Source organism: Dreissena polymorpha, chromosome 14 (assembly GCF_020536995.1).
Source record: "Dreissena polymorpha isolate Duluth1 chromosome 14, UMN_Dpol_1.0, whole genome shotgun sequence".
In the NCBI taxonomy this organism is placed as follows: domain Eukaryota; kingdom Metazoa; phylum Mollusca; class Bivalvia; order Myida; family Dreissenidae; genus Dreissena; species Dreissena polymorpha.
The window spans coordinates 41,353,646-41,375,587 of NC_068368.1; the positions used below are offsets into that span (position 1 = coordinate 41,353,646).

The window sequence follows — 21,942 nt, forward strand, 5'->3', positions numbered from 1 at the left end:
CATAATGCTGAGACTTCACTTCCATTACTGGCATGTTATCTGATTATGAAGATAATACCACTGCAATTCATAACCCATGAACACAGACAAGTGTTAGGGTGAGAAAATAAGGTATGCATTATTTAATAAGTTTTATTATGGTTTTGTACTTCTCTTACCATTTTTCAAAGTGAATGTTCTGTATAAAAAGTAAGCCAGGAACCAAACAAGTTTTGCAGTATTTTAATTCTGTTTTAATAAGGAACACAACCAGATTTAATCTGAACATTTGTAACAAAACTGTTTCTCCAAAATCATAATGATTATGGGCATTAATAATGGGCAAAGATTTTTTGAAAAGGCAAATGAACTTGTTTACTAGTTAAAGGAAAAACGGAAATGCAACTAGCCAAGTATAGTGTAAGTTTGATATTGTCAAATATTTTCATGACCTTTATATGTCAAACCAGACAATCTCTGTGTATTTATAAAGTAAACATTTTAACAACTATTTTGAGGAAACAAGAACTGCATGATTTTAGTGGCAACACTTATATTTCAGCCAGGGACATGTATTTTATCTTTTAGTTACCGGAAATTAAACAAAGCAATTAAATGTTGGCTCTTAACCCTTTCTTACTTAAAAGCAAAGTGAAAATGGCTATTTGCAAACAGCATAAAACCAGAACAGCCTGCAAGTGACTAACATATTGTGTTGACATATGATCACTTTACTGACGATGTTGTTACAGACATGTATCCCACCATACTGATGATGTTGTTACAGACATGTATTCCACCATACTGATGTCATTGTTACAGACATGTATCCCACCATACTGATGTTGTTGTTACAGACATGTATCCCACAATACTGATGTTGTTACAGACATGTATCCCACAATACTGATGTTGTTGTTACAGACATGTATCCAACAATACTGATGTCGTTGTTACAGACATGTATCCGGACCTGAGCTCGCCAGCCTACCCAGACACAGGTAACAACGGCGGGGCGACTGCACCCCCAGCAGTCTCTGAGGAACAGAAACAGGAGTGGAACGAGGAACTTCAGCGGGTGAGAAAGGCTTTAATAGGGAATTGCTTTAATCTTTCATGTGACAGGTTATTTAACCCCATCTCACCCATGCTGAATAGGTCATTGCTTGAATCTTTCATGTGACAGGTTATTAAACCCCATCTCTCCAATGCTGGATCGGTCATTGCTTGAATCTTTCCTGTGACAGGTTATGAAACCCCATCTCACCCATGCTGGATAGGTCATTGCTTGAATCTTTCCTGTGGCAGGTTATTAAACCCCATCTCACCCATGCTGGATAGGTAATTGCTTGAATCTTTCCTGTAACAGGTTATTAAACCCCATCTCACCCATGCTGGATCGGTCATTGCTTGAATCTTTCATGTGACAGGTTATTAACCCCATCTCTCCAATGCTGGATAGGTCATTGCTTAAATCATTCCTGTGACAGGTTATGAAACCCCATCTCTCCAATGCTGGATCGGTCATTGCTGGAATCTTTCCTGTGACAGGTTATTAAACCCCATCTCACCCATGCTGGATAGGTCATTGCTGGAATCTTTCATGTGACAGATTATTAAACCCCATCTCACCCAGGCTTGGTACGGCATTGCTTGAATCTTTCATGTGCCAGGTTTATTACTCCCTAACCTGTCCCCATGCAAATAGGTTGAAATATTTAGATCATTGAGGAAATGTGGAGAGGAAATGTGCAGAAAGCATAAGTTTGTTACACTGATTTGAATTCAAGAGTTTCAGTTCAAATTGTTAGCTCACCTTTCACGAAGTGACATGGTGAGCTTATGTGACCATGTGATGTCCGGCGTCCGTTGTGCGTGTGTGCGTGCTTGTGTCCGTCAGCAATTTGTTTGTGTAGACAGTAGAGGTCACAGTTTTCATCCAATCTTTATGAAATTTGGTCAGAATGTTTATCTTGATGAAATCTGGGTTGGGATTGTATTTGGGTCATCTGGGGTCAAAAACTAGATCACTAGGTCAAATGATAGAAAAACCTTGTGTAGACAATAGAGGTCTTAGTTTTCATCCAATCTTAATGAAATTTGGTCAGAATGTTTATCTTGATAAAATCTGGGTTGGGATTGTATTTGGGTCATCTGGGGTCAAAAACTAGGTCACTAGGTCAAATAATAGAAAAACCTTGTGTAGACAATAGAGGACACATTTTTCATCCAATCTAAATGAAATTTGGTCAGAATGTTTATCTTTATGAAATCTGGGTTGGGATTGTATTTGGGTCACCTGGGGTCAAAAACTAGGTCACTAGGTCAAATCATAGAAAAACCTTGTGTAGACAATAGAGGTCACAGTTTTCATCAGATCTTAATGAAATATGGTCAGAATGTTTGTCTTGTTAAAATCTGGGATTTGATTGAATTTGGGTCATCTGGGGTCAAAAACTAGGTCACTAGGTCAAAGTTTAAAAGAAACTTTTGTAGACAGTAGAGGTCACAGTTTTCATCCAAACTTAATAAAATTTGACCAGAATGTTAATCTTGATGAAATCTGGGTTGGGATTGTATTTGGGTCATCTGGGGTCAAAATCTAGGTCACTAGGTCAAATCATAGAAAAACCTTGTGTAGACAATAGAGGTCATAGTTTTCATCTGATCTTAAGGAAATATGGTCAGAATGTTTATCTTGATAATATCTGATTTTGGATCGTATATGGGTCATCTGTGGTCAAAAATTAGGTCACTGGGCCAATTCTAGTAAAACCTTGTGTAGATGAATGAGGTCACAGTCTTCATCACGTCTTAATGAAATTTGGTCAGAATGTATTAATTAATGAAATCTGGCTTGGGATTGTATATGGGTCTGATAGAAAATTTAAGTTGATGTAGCAAGGTTAGTCAGGTGAGCAATTCAGGGTCATCATGGCCCTCTTGTTTAGAATGTTTTTCGTGTCTGCGCCATATCCCCAATACACATTGAAAGATGTACATAAAACTTTGCCTAAATGTGTGCACATTATGACTATATGGATAAGGCATAATTCAGTAAATGTCAAGATCACCACTTTCTAGTGAGAAATTATCAAGGCATTTGGATTGGCTTGTTCCAATATGATGTAACACATAGATATTTCAACACAAATAAAACTCGTCATTTTACTTCCAAAAATCAATGCAAAAATTAAGCCTGATCCTGAGCCCAACATGCGAAACATAATTCTTATTTCAGTTGCAGAAATAGTTAACAAATCATGTTGAAACAAGAAATTTTGTCAATGGCTTTATAATGGCTGGAAAATAAACATTTGTTTTGCTGATGTATGGCTATTAAGACTTTTATGTCCCCCAGTCTATACTGGGGGCATACTGTTTTTGCCCTGTCTGTTTGTTTGTTGGTTTGTTTGTTGGTTTGTTTGCGTCAGACTTTAACATTGGTCATAACTTTTGCAATATTGAAGATAGCAACTTGATATTAGGCATGCATGTGTATCTCATGGAGCTGCACATTTTGAGTGGTGAAAAATCAAGGTCATCCTTCAAGGTCAAAGGTCATATAGATGGGGGGACATAGTGTATCACAAACACATCTTGTTGAAATATCATTTCCAATTCAACAAGAAGCTGTATTTGTTCAGCCTAGTTTTGCCCTTAACTTAGCAACGTCAAGCAAAAGTAGTATCCCAGCCCCTCCCCTCCTCCAAACTTAACTGCCTTGTATAGCATATCCAGGGTTAAGAAAGAAGCTGTTAAAGTAATGTATTTCACCTGGTGCCATTCTTTTCGCAGCATGAACCTAAGAACAAGACAATTATTAGCTATACTGTATTGAACAATATCATCTGGTTTACTTTCTTGACATCATATAATATTCCTAATTGGATATGAAACGCAACCAACGTACATTAGACTAACACACGGTACACATGTGATTTTGCAACTGAAAAACCAGTTCTCTTCATAAGGTCATATATAATGAGTCGCAATCTCGAAGAATGGGACTTAACCCTTACCCACTCAGAAGCAAAGTGAAAATGGCTATGCGCAAACAGCATAAACCAGAACAGCATGTGAGTAACTCGCAGTCTGTTCAGGTTTTATGCTATTTGCTGCTCATCAGTATCTAATGGTTGGGAATGAAGCCTTAAAAACTTGAATTTAGTAAGAAAGGTTTTTAATAAAATTTTACTTTCAAAGGGACTACAAATGAGTCACACACAAAAGTGGTAAAGGGTAAATGCTTGAAGAATGGGACTTAGTGCTTGAGTTGAGCTGACAGCACCGGCTTATCAGTGACGACACATTCTGCTTAAATGCAATTTTTTGTTTGAAGGAAGTCTCTTCTAAACGAAAAACAAGTCTTTGCAGAAGTTGTTGTACCTGATCAGCCTGTGCAGACTGCACAGCCTTATGTATGACGACACTTTACGCACATGCATTCAGTTCTGTGTTTTCTTAGAGCTCAAAAAGAAATGTTCCTTCTCTTTAGGTTGAAGGTGAGATAGCGACCTTGAGACAGGTGCTTGCGTCCAAGGTCAGATACTCGGCGGAACTGAAACGCAAACTGGGCATCACACCGCTGCAAGAAATCAAGCATGATTTTCAACTGGGTCTGCAGAGCATCAAAGAATCCGCACCGTAAGTAACAGGGCTTTCAATAGATATGGGTCTGCAGAGCATCAAAGAATCCGCACCGTAAGTAACAGGGCTTTCAATAGATATGGGTCTGCAGAGCATCAAAGAATCCGCACCGTAAGCAACAGGGCAACCAATAGATATGGGTCTGCAGAGCATCAAAGAATCCGCACCGTAAGTAACAGGGCAACCAATAGATATGGGTCTGCAGAGCATCAAAGAATCCGCACCGTAAGTAACAGGGCTTTCAATAGATATGGGTCTGCAGAGCATCAAAGAATCCGCACCGTAAGTAACAGGGCTTTCAATAGATATGGGTCTGCAGAGCATCAAAGAATCCGCACCGTAAGTAACAGGGCTTTCAATAGATATGGGTCTGCAGAGCATCAAAGAATCCGCACCGTAAGTAACAGGGCTTTCAATAGATATGCAGAGCTTCAAAGAATCCGCACCGTAAGTAACAGGGCTTTCAATAGATATGCTTTTTGAGGAGTTGGTACTTCCAATAGTTTTTTGCCTTTTGTGGAGGTGGTACTTCCAATAGTTTTTTCCTTTTGTGAAGTTGGGATTTCCAATAGTTCTTGCCTTTTATGGAGTTGGTACTTTTGTGGCGGTGGTACTTCCAATAGTGTTTCCTTTTTGTGGCATTGGTACTTCCAATAGTTTTTGCCTTTTGTGGAGTTTAGAGGCAGTTCACAATATGAGTACTTTGGCCAAACCATATTGAAGTACTACTTAGCTGCAAAATAATAATACAAGCCAAACTTAATCAAACTGAAAATCGTAAAAAATCAGATTAAAAATTGGAAATTGGAGCCTCTTGGGTCGTGCTTATTTCAACTTCTGTTTTCAGATGATGAACAAATTCTTGATGTGGAATGTTTATGTCCCCCACTATAGTAGTGGGGGACATATTGTTTTTGCCCTGTCTGTTGGTTGGTCTGTTGGTTGGTTGGTTGGTCTGTTTGCGCCAACTTTAACATTTTGCAATAACTTTTGCTATATTGAATATAGCAACTTGATATTTGGCATGCATGTGTATCTCATGGAGCTGCACATTTTGAGTGGTGAAAGGTCAAGGTCATTCTTCAAGGTCAGAGGTCAAATATATGTGGCCAAAATCGCTCATTTTATGAATACTTTTGCAATATTGAAGATAGCAACTTGATATTTGGCATTCATGTGTATCTCATGAACTTGCACATTTTGAGTGGTGAAGGGTCAAGGTCAAGGTCATCCTTTAAGGTCAGAGGTCAAATATATATGGCCAAAATCGCTCATTTTATGAATACTTTTGCAATATTGAAGATAGCAACTTGATATTTGGCATGCATGTGTATCTCATGGAGCTGCACATTTTGAGTGGTGAAAGGTCAAGGTCAAGGTCATCCTTCAAGGTCAGAGGTCAAATATATGTGGCCCAAATCGTTTATTTTATGAATACTTTTGCAATATTGAATATAGCAACTTGATATTTGGCATGCATGTGTATCTCATGGAGCTGCACATCTTGAGTAGTGAAAGGTCAAGGTCAAGGTCATCCTTCACAAGGTCAAGGTCATCCTTCAAAGTCAAACGTCATATAGGGGGACATTGTGTTTCACAAACGCATCTTGTTTTAATATTGTATATTTTTATGATATAGGCATATTTGTGAAATGGTGTGGTTAATACTTTGGGTGACGATAACATTAGTTTATGCTTAATTATGCTCCCCCAAAATTTATTTTGGGAGGAGCATATAGTCGCCGCTTCGTCTGTTCGTGCGTGTGTGTCTGTCAGTCCGTCCGTGCACAATTTTTGTCTGGGCTATTTCTCAGCAACTAATGACCGGAATTCAATGAAACTGTATGGGAAGCTTCACTACCAAGAGGAGATGTGCATATTATCAGCGGGTTCTGGTGGGATGATTTTTCACAGAGTTATGGCCCTTTGAAATTTTCTATAAAAAAATTCTTGTCCCCCCCAACTACTGTGCCCTCGAGACGTTTCCTTTTATCTGAATATATAGTGCAATATTGTGACAAAAAAAACTTTGGGGAGCATGACCCGTCTCCGACGGTTTCTTGTTGGCTTAGTTTATAAATGGCTTAGTTTATAAATGGCTTAGTTTATAAATGGCTTAGTTTATAAATAGCTTAGTTTTTAAATGGCTTAGTTTATAAATGGCTTAGTTTAAAAATGGCTTAGTTTATAAATGGCTTAGTTTATAAATGGCTTAGTTTATAAATGGCTTAGTTTATAAATGGCTTATTTGAATCTGGCATCCATTTACTGAGAGTACAAACAAGGGTAAAAAAAGTTGGTCTTAAAAAATGGTATCTAAAAGAAGTGTACATGTATTTCCGAACGATTATTAAGCAAAATTTCTGTATGATTATGAACACTTGTATAGTAGTGGTTTCAAGCAGTTGTTACATGGGAATGGACAAAAGATTTGACAATAACTAGTTACATATTTTGAGTGTATTTATATCAAGTTATTCTGCTTTCTTATCCATGTTGTTATTAATCTATATACTACAATAACTGCAATTTTATGGGCTCAGTTATATTATTTGGTACTTGATTAGTGTTGAATGTTGGGTCAATATTAATAGGCAAGTTTTACTGGATGCTTTTATAGAACTGGACAAGTTGGATTTGCTGTATACATTTATATTTCACAGTATTGTTTGCCTGTTTTTATGTTATTGAAACTATCATGGGATTGGTGTATTGCTGGTATATTGTTACGATTTGCTTTGCTCCAATTTGTAAACACAAAAGTTATTTTCACATTATTCTTAAGTGTAGGGCACATGTTTCTGCCTGGGTCCTTTCTTTTTCTGTTTTGTATGTCAGTAATATTGTTCTGATCAAGTTAAAATGCAACTAAATTGGTCTTAATTGTTTATTTTTACATTATACACTTATATTCTCTTTCTGATTAATTTTCATTTGAGTGGCAGTTTATTCATTTTTTACGAACATTTTTGCACTCTGCACATTGTGTAAGACCCTCTATTTGCACTTCCCAGATACCAGAGAACGAATGAAGCATTACATGATTTCAATGATAAACTGCAGCAGACCACAGCGTAAGTGTAGTAGCATGACAGACACAATGTTTTATATCCCATCATTATGCTCTCATTGACAAAATAACACCCTGTGGGATAAACTGAGCTTTAATAATAATGTCCACTTTGTTGAATACAGCAAACAAGGGCACTTAAACGACATAATTTTGTTTATGTTCATGAATTTATAACAATCATGTTTCCCTGTGCCGAATTTCAATTTTCAGTCCTTTTATTTTGCTACATTGTATATTGAAACTATAAAAATACATAAACTGATGGGATAAATACTAAGCCTTGTAGAATACTAGATTTGTGTGGAATATATATAAGTTTATTTGCTAGGCAACAATAAACGGAGCACTTAGCCAAAGCTAGCAGTTCATGTTTTCTGAGCATCACTAAATGAACTTCCATATTATACACCAACCCAGTATTCTCTAATCATTTTACTCACTGGCCCATTGTTAAATCGAAGATAGAAAAACATTTCTTTAAATGAGAAAGAAGCCTATTGTTGGTCTTGAATGTTGGAGAAAAAAAATCGAAAGAACGTTTAGAACCTTTAGAAAGTATTTTTCAAAATTCACTGTTTAAAGCCATTTGTTGTTCTTGTGGGTTGGAGCTGTAGAATCAGAAATCTAAACATAATTTTCAAAATTAACTTTTTTGAGTTGTTTTTCTTTTCAGTCTTGACAATGAGCTGTTGGAAAGATTTGCTCATTAATTGGCATTTATAAATAATTTATCATTCTCAAATTTAGAAATTCTTTCACAACTTTCCTAGAGACAAACTGAACTCTGAATGCACAAAATATATTCTGGAGAAATTGCCTGTAATAAATCAGTTCAATTATAGTAATGTGTTTCCTTCTTGTGGTTATTTTAATTTTAATTTAAATCAGAAGATTGTGACGTAAATCTGGACATTTGTAAGAATTTCAAAGAAGAGGGGGTATATTGTATTGCTTGATGTCAGTTGGTCTGTCCGTCGGTAGACCAGTTCGTATCCGATCAATAACTCCGCAACGAATTGACGGATTGGCTTGATACTTCAAATGTGCATTGGCCTTGGACAGTAGATGGCCCCTATTGAAATTGGGGTCACTAGGTAAAGGTCAAGGTCACTATCACAATAAGTGTGAAAATCATTTCCGATCAATGACTCATCAACGAATTTACCGATTGGCTTGGTACTTCACATGTGCATAGGCCTTGGACAGTAGGTGACCCTGATTGAAATTAGGGTCACTAGGTCAAAGGTCAAGTTCACAATCACAATAAGTGTGAAAATCGTTTTCGATCAATAACTCATCAACAAATTTACAGATTGGCTTGATTCTTCACATGTGCATTGGCTTTGAAAAGTAGATGGCCTTGGAAAGTAGATGACCCCTATTGAAATCGGGGTCACTAGGTCTAGGGTCAAGGTCACTATCATAATTAGTTTTAAAATCGTTTCCTATCAATAACTCCTCAATGATTGACTGTTTGGCTTGATACTTCACATCTGCATTGGCCTTGGACAAAAAAATACGCCTATTGAAATTGGAGTCACTACTTCAATGCCGTGTTTGGGGGGGTCATATGTCTCCGAACCAGGAACTCTTGTTGTATTTTGTGTAATGGATCCATCATAAGTTTGCATCCTTTTATTGCTAAACTGACCTTTCCAGGCAAACAGGTCATCATTCATACTTGAGATCCTAAGAATCATACTGGACCTTGGCTTTAACAAATGCTGGGCATTCAATTTTACCCTCAAATATTTGCATTCATTTTTTTTTTAATTGTAATTCACTTCAAAAATTGTCTTCAAAAGATTTAAATGGGAATTTAGTTAATACTTTTCATACTGTCATTCTGCAGTAAAACTTTTAGTTTGTTGGTAGTTGTGTGTATTTATGATTGTTTGCATGTTTTTTTTTCCTTTGCTTTTTCAGACTGTAATGAAGAACCTGTCAAATAATGTGTTCATTCCATTTAATGTTGAGTATTTTGTATATGTTCAGAGACTTTGTAATTATTCTTAATGTGTTATTCTGATTAATGAACCTTAAGAATTAGAAGAGTTGTTAATTTATCGTTTTTTTTCATAAAATGTTGTTAATTGGTCTTCTGATGTACTTTTTTTTATGCCTCTTAAGACTGTGTAAAATGCTGAGCCTTGTGGGACCCCCACTTATTATTATCCCCCGGCATAGGCGGAGGGATATTGTTTTGGCGTTGTCCGTCTGTCTTTCCGTCCGTCCGTCTTTCCGTCTGTCCGGAGCCATATCTTGGAAGTGCTTTGGCGGATTTCATTGAAACTTGGTATGAGTATGTATATGGATAAGAGGATGATGCACGCCAAATGGCATTGTACACCATCAGTTAATAACAGAGTTATGGCCCTTTGTATCTTGAAAAAATGCTTTTTGTATGTGTCCGTAGTTATATCTTGGAAGTGCTTTGGCGTATTTCATTGAAACTTGGTATGAGTAAATATATGGCTAAGAGGATGATGCACGCCAAATGGCATTGTACACCATCTGTTTATAATGGAGTTATGGCCCTTTGTATCTTGAAAAAATGCTTTTTTGAGTGTCAAATATAATACTTTGTGTCCAGAAGCATTTTGGCGGGGGATATCAATTCAACGAATTTGCTTGTTAAAATGCAAAGAACGGGGGAAAAACATTTTAGATCAGGAATATGTTTTGGGCAGAAATCCATTCTGTGCACAACAGAATAGCGGGAAGTAAAGTATATCAAAACAAAATGGCATAAATTCTGGATATATTAACACATGTACAATGGGTTTGAAAATAAGCTACAAGAATATTATTATCTCCATAGATAATGTGCATCTACTTGATGAAAAGGGAAAAGAGCGCTTTAAACATGGTTTATTACAGTAATTCATATTTTCCAACTTGTTTGTGATACTCAATCTCATTTCATTGTATTCTATTCTGCTTCGAAAAATTACTAATTTTAATCACGGCCTACAAATGCATGCACTGAAACAACTGCTTTAAGCCTCGTCTATTCTGAGTATTTTACTAACCTATGGACAAGTACTAATGCATACCATTTATAGCATAACGTATTAAATATCCTGCTTTCTAATTGCTTTTTTCCTCTTTGAACAAGAAGTGCTCATGGTTTAAGCTCACTCTCTGTCAGGCTGTGTATCTTCAAGTTTCTGTTCAGAATGTTTATTTCGACAATATCTTAGTTGATTATGAATGTAAGTCTTGTGGCAATATGTTTTTCTATAGACATTTACATTAGGGAAAAACATTCAATGATTAATGAATAGTAAAAAGTGCAGAAAGAGGTAACCTTAACCCATTTATGCCTTGCATGTAGAAAAAAGGTCTTGGCAAACAGCGTAGACCCAGATGAGACGCCGCATGATGGGGTGTCTCATCAGGGTCTGCTCTGTTTGCTTAAAAGAATTTCTGTAAGAAATATTCTAAATATATAAATAAATATACTTGACATACCTAATTTTGGAAATATAATTGATCCAATTTAGAAGGATGGGAGAGTCCACTAGGCAATATGACAGCTGTTTCGTACATGTATATATGAATAGGAAATAAAATAATGGTGTTCATGTACTGGCCTTTGCAATTAATTGATTTCAGGTAATATACCCTAATGTCCGTGTCCCTGGGTGTCCAAGTCTCCAGTATGGATTTTCAATACCATCTGGTGTTACCACTTGATCTGTTGAACAATGAAATATTGATGTAGTCCTGCCATCTCATAATATAAATTCATATACCTTAACTAATAATTTTTCTTGATATGTATTAGTTCCTTGATTTGTAGGAATTCGTTATTACTACAGATTGACAGTTGCCACATATGACATTTATTCAGCAAAGTAGTTTTCCATTTCTTATAATATCACACATTGCGCTAAAATATTGGTAACTTAATTGGACTAAAAAATTGTTTGTGTGCCACCTTGGTCCAGTTTCTTAAATTGTCCTGAGAAGAACAGTCTCTGATCTCATGTATTTAAAACATATAAAATTGTTGTAAAAATTAATTGAAATGTGTTTATATTGCATACAATTTTCATTTAACAAGTACATTTTTATGCCCCTAGTAGGGTGGCATATAGCAGTTGAACTGTCTGTCTGTCTGTCAGTCAGTCTATCCGTCTGTCCGAAAACTTTAACATTGGCCATAACTTTTGCAATATTGAAGATAGCAACTTGATATTTAGCATGCATGTGTATCTCATGGAGCTGCACATTTTGCATGGTGAAAGGTCAAGGTCATCCTTCAAGGTCAAAGGTGAAATATATGGCTTCAAACGGTGCAGTAGGGGGTATTGTGTTACTGACAAACACATCTCTTGTTCAATAAGAAAACAGTGCTGCCGGAGCTATATATGCTCTACATGTAATAACTATTGTGAGAAGTTGCAAGAAATTGAGGCCCTTAGGCAGTGTGGCATTATATCTCTTTTCCATCAGTTTACCTTTGGATTACATTGAACAGTAGCGTTGACAGTGCAAATGTTAACAGAATTCTTCCTGGTCATATTTTCAATACCATGCAGTATTTAATCAGTTATGTAACAGACTCTGAAAAACATGTCAAAATTGAACTTAAAAATGTCTCAAATGTACAAGTTTGTACTTACTGTGAAAGAAGTTTGATTGATAATTATTTCCTGTTTTTTTCTTAGTTATGCAGTAGCATCAAAAACACATGTTCAATCTGATTAACATTATGTATCATTGCATGCAGTCAGTTTTTTTTTTCAAACAAACTTTTACCAGTGAGAATGTATATGAATAAATTGTGTCCTTTTAACAAAACAGCTATGTTAAATTCTTCCTGCAGATCAAGTTGTGAATCCAAACTTGATAAAAAAAATGTTATGCACGATTTTTAACACACCTATTAAAATTAATGTAAATATAAGTTTTTCTTGATTCAGAAATGAGAAGGCATATGAAAAAATGATACGCATTGTGATAATGAAAAAAATTATGTGTAATTTGAAAAAATGATTGGTGATTTTGATAAATTAATGTGTGATTTTGAAAACTTGATATCAGCTTTTGAAAAATTTATGTCGATTTTGAATCAAGATTTTCTGATTAAAAAAAAAATATATTTGTGATTTGAAAAAATGGTGTGGGACTTTAAACTGAACATGGAAATTCTTCTTTGTTCAGGTATCAGAAGACATCTGCAGCTGCGAAGTCTGCCGCAGAGAAGACTTCCACAGTGGTGGCAGGCATAGGCAGGAAGTTGGGAGATCTCAGGTAAGATTAAGTGCCATTCTTCTATTACCTTGTATACATAGTGATTTAATTAATTACCTGACCATTTCTGTTGATGTAGATTCCCCAAAATTAATTTAGCCGGACATTTGCCTTATTAACACTCTAGAGGCCACATTTATTTTCCAATCTTCATGAAATTTGGTCAGAAGATTGGTCTCAATTATATCTTGGATGAGTTCAAAAATTGTTACGTTTGCTTGAAAAACATGGCTGCCATTGGGCGGGGCATTTTTAGCTCACCTGAGCACAACGTGCTCATGGTGAGCTTTTGTGATCGCTTTTTGTCTGTTGTGCGTTGTGCGGCGTCAACATTTGCCTTGTTTACTCTCTAGAGGCCACATTTATTGTCCAATCTTCATGAAATTTGGTCGGAAGATTGGTCTCAATGATATCTTGGATGAGTTCGAAAATGGCTACGTTTGCTAGAAAAACATGGCTGCAAAGGGGCGGGGCATTTTTTCTTATATGGCTATAGTAAAATCTTGTTAACACTCTAGAGGCCATATTTATTGTCCAATCTTCATGAAACTTGGTCAGAAGATTCATCCCAATAATATCTTGGACGCATTTGAAAATGATACCCGTTGGTTGAAAAACATGGCCGCCAGGGGCGGGGCATTTTTCCTTATATGGCTATAGTAAAACCTTGTTAACACTCTAGAGGCCACATTTATTTTCCCATCTTCATGAAACTTGCTCAGAAGATTTGTCCTAATGATATCTTGGATGAGTTCAAAAATGGTATTCTTTGCTTGAAAAACATGGCTGCCAAGGGGCGAGGCATTTTTCCTTATATGGCTATAAATGGCTATAGTAAAATCTTGTTAACACTCTAGAGGCAACATTTCTTCCAGTCTTCATGAAACTTGGTCAGATGATTCATCCCAATTATATCTAGGACGCGTTCGAAAATGATGCCGGTTGGTTGAAAAACATGGCCGCCAGGGGAGCGGGGCATTTTTCCTTATATGGCTATAGTAAAACCTTGTTAACACTCTAGAGGTCACATTTATTGTCCAATCTTGATGAGATATGGTCAGAAGATTTGTCTTAATGATATCTTGGATATGTTTGAAAATGGTTATGTTTGCTTAAAAAACATGGCCGCCAAGGGGCGGGGCATTTTTCCTTTTATGGCTATAAGGCTATAGTAAAATCTTGTTAACACTCTAGTGGCCACATTTATTGTCCAATCTTCATGAAACTCGGTTAGAAGATTCATCCTAATAATATCTTGGACAGGTTGTAAAATGATGCCGGTTGGTTGAAAAACATGGCCACCACGGGGGCGGAGCTATTTTCCTTATATGGCTCTAGTAAAACCTTGTTAACACTCTAGAGGTCATATTTATTTTCCTATCGCCATGAAACTTGGTCAGAAGATTTGTCCCAATGATATCTTGAATGCGTTTGAAAATAATTTTGGTTGCTTTCAAAACATGGCTGCCAGGGGGAGGGGCATTTTTCCTTATATGGCTATAGTAACACTCTAGAGGTCACATTTATTGTCCAATCTTGATGAAATATGCTCAGAAGATTTGTCTTAATGATATCTTGGATGAGTTTGAAAATGGTTACGTTTGCTTGAAATACATGGCTGCCAAGGGGCGGGGCATTTTTCTTTTTATGGCTATAAGGCTATAGTAAAATCTTGTGAACACTCTAGAGGCCACATTTATAGTCCAATCTTCATGAAACTCGGTCAGAAGATTCATCCCAATAATATCTTGGACGAGTTCTAAAATAATGCCGGTTGGTTGAAAAACATGGCCACCACGGGGGCGGGGCTATTTTCCTTATATGGCTATAGTAAAACCTTGTTAACACTCTAGAGGTCATATTTATTTTCCTAGTGTCATGAAACTTGATCAGAAGATCTGTCCCAATGATATCTTGAATGAGTTCGAAAAAAGTTTTGGTTGCTTTAAAAACATGGCCACCAGGGTCGGGGCATTTTTCCTTATATGGCTATATATGGCTATAGTAAAACCTTGTTAACACTCTAGAGGCCACATTAACTGTCTGATCTTCATGAAATATGGTGAGAGGATTGTTCTCAATGATATCTTGGATGAGTTTGAAAATAATTATGTTTGCTTGAAAAAAATTGCTTTCAAGGGGCGGGGCATTTTTCCTTATATGGCTATAGTAAAATCTTGTTAACACTCTAGAGGCCACATTAACTGTCTGATCTTCATGAAATATGGTGAGAGGATTGTTCTCAATGATATCTTGGATGAGTTCGAAAATAATTATGTTTGCTTGAAAAAAATTGCTTTCAAGGGGCGGGGCATTTTTCCTTATATGGCTATAGTAAAATCTTGTTAACACTCTAGAGGCCACATTTACTGTCTGATCTTCATGAAACTTGGTCAGAAGATTCATCCCAATAATATATTGGACGAGTTCAAAAATGATGTCGGTAGGTTGAAAAACATGGCTGCCAGGGGTGGGGCATTTTTCCTTATATGGCTATAGTCAAACCTTGTTAACACTCTAGAGGCCACATTTATTTTCCGATCTTTACGAAACTCGGTCAGAAGATTTGTCCCAATAATATCTTGTTATCTCAGGTGAGCGACTTTGGGCCTTTCAGGCCCTCTTGTTCCTTATATGGCTATATATGGCTATAGCAGTGTTCTGCCGTGAATCTTTACTGTTGGGGACAGGGGCCCTTTAGGGTTAAAAAAGTGGGGACAAAAGGGAAAAATCTGACGACACAGAAATATATTTGTAGCAGAATTAAATTTTTGGAAACTTATTACCTTTTACTTACACTCTTAAACTTGCTTGATTTCTTCTTACAGACAGTCCACAGGATTAACATTCTAATTAAAACTTGAACATTTTAAAAACTTTTTTAAACTGTCAAACAATTGTCAACATATTTACAAAACTTTGAACAGTTACAGATATTTAATGTCTACATCTGCTTGGAATTAGAGGCAAAGATTGGCCTTTGCTTTACACTGCTCCAGTGATCTAAAGCCCTTTCAAAGTCAAATTCCTCTAGTGAACCTCCTTCTAGTTTGACAGTCAGCAGATCTTCAACTTTTTCAGATGACAGTCTGTTTCTGAGGGCAGTTTTTATTTGATTTTGGCAGCTGAATCCACATTCACAGTCTGCTGTGTGTATGGGTGCTGTCATCGCAAGAGCTGCAAGCTTGCGAAGGTTTGGGAATTCATCAGCATGATATTTCATCAGAAGGCCCCATAGCTGCTGCATGTTGTCCCTAGGATAGCCTGAACATAACACAAGTGGCTTAACCAAAGTCCACTCTTTTCTTGTAGCAGCAGGATCAACAATAGCTTCAGTAGTCACAGTGGCATCTGATAAACCCTTTAGAGGTGTAGAAACTTTGTCACAACCAAAATGATTGATGAGTGTTTCAATTTTGTCATCACCCCAAGTCTGAAGGTCTTTCTGGGAACAGGCTGATATTGGCCTCATACCCAGTACTCCAAAAGCATACATGATGCTGCCATCATTCTCGGGAAACCTGTCATCCAGTCTTTCAAGTAAAGCATTGATGAAGTTCGATTTGATACTGTCAATATTATTTCGACCAGATACCAAGTGATTTTCCTTAAAATACAATTTTCCATTTTTGTCCGAAAAATGATTATTTTGAAGCTGGTGAAGGTAAGTATTTTCAGTAGACCCTTTAAGTTTCTCCAAGGCAGCCCTGCAGTGATTGACAGAAATTTGAACCATGGCAACATCAAGTTCAGTTCTTTGAAACACAAGACAAAGTTCTGAGACAATAGGTAAAATGTCCATCAGCAAATATGTTGTTGCTATGAAATCATACTGGCTGAGCTTCTTGCTAAAACCTTTAGCTTTGGCATCTGCATCAGTGGTGAACACTGTAATCAGGGAATCTAGTGTTCTGTAAACAGTTTCAACAGCTAGGTAAACAGATAACCACCGAACTTCAAACACCTCTTTGATCTTCAATTCCGGTTCATTCAGCAATTTTTGAATGTCATTTAGTTTTGTTGTGCGATTTGCAGATGCCTTAAAGTAATAAAATATACCTGTCAATGTGCTTTGATAGTCAACAAGATAGTTTACTTGGTCTGCAGCTTGGGAGGTTACAAGAGCTAACCTGTGGGCTATACAATGATAGTTGAGAAGCATCAGATTTTTTCTCAACATGTAACCTGTCACACCAACACCAGTGCCAGTCATAACTTTCGCCCCGTCCTTTCCAAGACCCATTACTTTGTTCATAGGTATGTTTTTTGAACACAGAATCTCCTGAATGGCCAAGAAAATTGACTCTCCAGTTGCACTATGAACTTCAGTGTTGCACAAAAAATGCATGGATGGTGTAAATGATTCAGGATCAAGTAAACGTACATACACAACCATCTTTTTCTTTACACCAATGTCTTTGCTTTCATCGGCCAATAAACTCAGGAATGGTGATAAGCAGATCTTGTCATCAATACTCTTATGTACAATATAGGCAATAGACTCAAGCATTTCAGAGGCAGATTTGTCAGACCTGTATGTAATGTTTTTGCCAGTGTTTAAACCTGAAATATGAGGACAATCTAAATGATCCAGCAGTTCAATAAGGCTTTCATACTTGGTTATAGAAATGTTTTCCTTTGTTAGCCAAAAAACAGTCTTCATGGCAACTTTCAAACTCTCATTTTTCTCTGAAGTAGCTTCTTTTTACAGCAGATGCAAATTCCGATTACATACCATCAGCTAACACTGAAGATTTATGATCATAAGACTCGCCATGACATGTTAAAGTACTTGTTCTATAATTAGAATTGCGGTTCGTAAATGCGTTTTCTTTCTTGTGCTTTATGCACACACTACATGTCATTTTGTCGTTGTCAAACACTAACCACGAAAAATCGCGAAGCCAATTTGCTTGGAATGAACGTTTAACTTTTAGGGTCGACTTATTTTCGTCATCGCTTAAAGATGTTGTGACTTGGGAAGACTCTGGGGTGTTATTGTTGTCATCACATTTTCTTATTTTACTTGCCGATGGGAAAAAACTCAAAATTGTTTTTGTTTTCTTCACCCGGTCTCGTTCAGCCATGTTGCTAGGTGTGAAAATTTCCTTGATATCTGATTGGTTGATATCATCTCAACTTACCAATGAAATAAAGTGTTATTAAAGTGAATTAACTATTGGCTGCGAAATGATGTCACGTCCAATGAATTAATTCGTTCTAGTTACGCATTCAATCGATTACTTAACCGACTTAAAAATTGAATCAATTAGTTTTTATTCCTAATTCATGTGCGCCCGCGGACCCATATACGGAAAACTGGTGGGGACAAATAATTTTTTTTTGCGCCAATGACGCAAGGGCGCATCCACGGCAGAACACGGGGCTATAGTAAAATCTTGTAAACACTCTAGAGGCCACATTTATTGTCTGATCTTCATGAAACTTGGTCAGAAGATTCATCCCAAAAATATCTTGGACGAGTTCCAAAGTAATGCCGGTTGGTTGAAAAACATGGCCGCCAGGGGGCGGGGCATTTTTCCTAATATGGCTATAGTAAAACCTTGTTAACACTCTAGAGGCCACATTTATTTTCCGATCTTAATGAAATTTGCTCAGAAGATTTGTCCCAATGATATCTTGGATTAGTTCAAAAATGGTAACCTTTGCTTGAAAAACATGGCTGCCAAGAGGCGGGGCATTTTTCCTTATATGGCTATATATGGCTATAGTAAAATCTTGTTAACACTCTAGAGGCCACATTTATTGTCCAATCTTCATACAACTTGGTCAGAAGATTTATCCCAATAATATCTTGGACGAGTTCGAAAACGATGCCGGCTGGTTGAAAAACATCGCCGCCAGGGGGAGGGGCATTTTTCGTTATATGGCTATAGTAAAGTCTTGTTAACACTCTAGAGGTCACATTTATTGTCCAATCTTCATGAAATTTGGTCAGAAGATTTTTCTTATTGATATCTTGGATGAGTTCGAAAATGGTTACGTTTTCTTGAAAAACATGGCTGCCAATGGGCGGGGCATTTTTCCTTATATGGGTTTATTTGACTATAGTAAAATCTTGTTAACACTCTAGAGGCCACATTTATAGTCCGATCTTCATGAAACTCAGTCAGAAGATTCATCCCAATAATAGCTTGGACGAGTTCAAAAATGATGCCGAATGGTTGAAAAACATGACAACCACAGGGGCGGGGCATTTTTCCTTATATGGCTATAGTAAAACCACTAAGTTGTTAACACTCTAGAGGTCACATTTATTTTCCGATCAAAATGAAACTTGGTCAGAAGATTTGTCCCAATGATATCTTGAATGAGTTCGAAAATGGTCTTGGTTGCTTTAAAAACATGGCCACCAGGGGGTGGGGCATTTTTCCTTATATGGCTATGGTAAAACCTTGTTAACACTCTAGAGGCCACATTTATTGTCCAATCTTCATGAAATTTGGTCAGAAGATTGGTCTTAATGATATCTTTGATGAGTTTGAAAATAATTATGTTTGCTTGAAAAACATGGCTTCCAAAGGGCGGGGCATTTTTCTTGTTAACACTAGAGGCCACATTTACTGTCTGATCTTCATGAAACTTGATGAGAAGATTCATCCCGATAATATCTTGGAAGAGTTCAAAAAAGATGCTGGTTGGTTGAAAAACATGGCTGCAAGGGGGCGGGGCATTTTTCCTTATATGGCTATAGTAAAACCTTGTTAACAGTCTAGAGGCCACATTTATTTTCCGATCTTCATGAAACTTGGTCAGAAGATTTGTCCCAATAATATATTGTTATCTCAGGTGAGCGACTTTGGGCCTTTCAGGCCCTCTTGTTAACTTTTGTGATCACCTTTTGTCCTTCTTCCGTTGGCAACCTTGTTAACACTATAGACGCCTCATTTATTGTCTGATCTTCATGAAACTTGTTCAGTTGTTTGAAGATTTGTCCCAATTATATCTTGGTCAAGGTTGAAACTGGGTCACGTGAGGTCAAAAACTAGGTCACTAAGTCAAAGTATAGAAAATGCTTGTTAACACTCTTGAAGTCGCATTTATTGTCCAATGTTCATGAAACTTGGTCATAACAATTGTCTGAATGATATCTCAGCTAAGTTGGAAAATGGTTCTGGTTTGTTGAAAATTATGGCCGCCAGGGGACGGGGGGCAGTTTTGCTTATATGGCTATAGTTAAATCTTGTTAACAATCTAGAAGTCACATTTGTAGTCCAATCTTCATGAAACTTGTCAGAACATTTGTTCTTATGATAGCTGCCAGGCTGAGTTCAAACATGGTTCTGGTCCATTGAAAAAAGAACTGCTATGTGGCCAGGCAGTTTTCCTTACATGGCTTTAAAAAAACTTGTTAACATTATAGGAGTCACATTTATAGTATTTAAAAAGAAAAATCTTTTAGACACATGTATTTACATTTCTGCAGCAACAAAAAACCATTTCTTTTCACAAAACAACTTTAACAGACCACTGCTCAGGTGAGCGACTAGGGCCACCATGGCCCTCTTGTTTGTGCTATTGCTTTACTGTGTGCTTAACATGCACTATAATCCACAATGGGGGTGATTTGTACTATTACTTAATCAGATCAGAACAATTATTTAACCACCTCTGAATCCCAAAAATAATTGTGGGTATTGCTATTATTGGGTTGGTAGGGATGAGGAAGCAAACATATATTTATTTTTTTGCACAGGCAATATTTCAAGCGCTGGTAAAAGTTTGTGTTTCTTCACTTTACTGAAACAAATAACAGCACTGCCCCAGAGGAAATATATATCCTTTATGTATTGTGTCTGAGGCTTATGTATATGACACATTTAGTCCTGGATAAATCAGTTTTGTGTGCATTATGTGCATTATTGCACCCAATTAGTGAAAAACAAGCTCTTCATATCCATTACACTGTGGAAACCTTATGAAATATTTAAGTAAACACAAAGGACTATAAACAAGCAAATTCGTTGAACTGATATCCCCCGCCAATATGCTTCTTGACACAAAAGTGTCATATTTGACACTCAAAAAAGCATTTTTTCAAGATACAAAGGGCCATAACTCCGTTATTAACAGATGGTGTACAATGCCATTTGGGGTGCATCATCCTCTTATTGATATACATACCCATACCAAGTTTCAATGAAATCCACCAAAGCACTTCCAAGATATGGCTCCGGACACACAAAAAAAGCATTTTTTCAAGATACAAAGGGCCATAACTCCGTTATTTACTGATGGTGTACAATGCCATTTGGCGTGCATCATTCTCTTATCCATATATATACTTATACCAAGTTTCAATGAAATCCCCCAAAGCACTTCCAAGATATTGCTCCGCACGGACAGAAAGACGGACGGAAAGACGGACGGACGGACAACGCCAAAACAATATACCTCCGCCTATAGCGGGGGATAATAATGAATATGAAATATCAGTAAAGAATATGTTATGTTTGAGTCTGTATATATTAAAGTATATATATATATTTAATGGAAATAATTATTTATTTTAGAAATTCACAGACATTCAAATCCGTGGAAGGGAGAGTAGAGTCAGCGTACGCATCAGTAAAGGTATGTAACCTGTTCTTGTAGTGGTATGCAACCAGTTCTTGTAGTAGTGGTTCAGTGATAGCAGGACCGCATAAGTATGAAAAAGGAGCACTACCTATAACTTAAAATACAACACAACTGGACCTAAGTGCACCATATATACAAGTGGTAAAAACTATTGACATTGCAGTGGTGTAGCTTTCTGGATGGCCTGTAGGCGGTGTCCTTGCTTTTATTTTCAAAGAAACTGAAAAAAAGCCTTAAAATCCAGGACGGGAATGGGTAAAGCATCATCAATAAATCTCAAAAAACTATCATGATAATAACATACAACTCATGAAATGATTAAAACTATCATGATAATAACATACAACTCATGAAATGATTAAAACTATCATGATAAT

General features: G+C 36.8%; 1 protein-coding gene across 3 annotated transcripts in view; it reads left to right on the plus strand.

Moving 5' to 3' along the window:
• LOC127858500 (tumor protein D52-like) overlaps window positions 1–21,942 on the plus strand; it is a 47,375-nt gene that overhangs the window by 12,950 nt on the left and 12,483 nt on the right. For 2 of the 3 annotated variants that reach the window (XM_052395696.1, XM_052395694.1), the window contains exons 2-6: window positions 939–1,057; window positions 4,478–4,626; window positions 7,644–7,703; window positions 12,875–12,964; window positions 21,499–21,559. In XM_052395696.1, the coding sequence (XP_052251656.1) occupies window positions 939–1,057; window positions 4,478–4,626; window positions 7,644–7,703; window positions 12,875–12,964; window positions 21,499–21,559 (479 nt within the window). The remainder of the gene's footprint in view (window positions 1–938; window positions 1,058–4,477; window positions 4,627–7,643; window positions 7,704–12,874; window positions 12,965–21,498; window positions 21,560–21,942) is intronic. The other variant, XM_052395695.1, reaches the window with a different exon arrangement.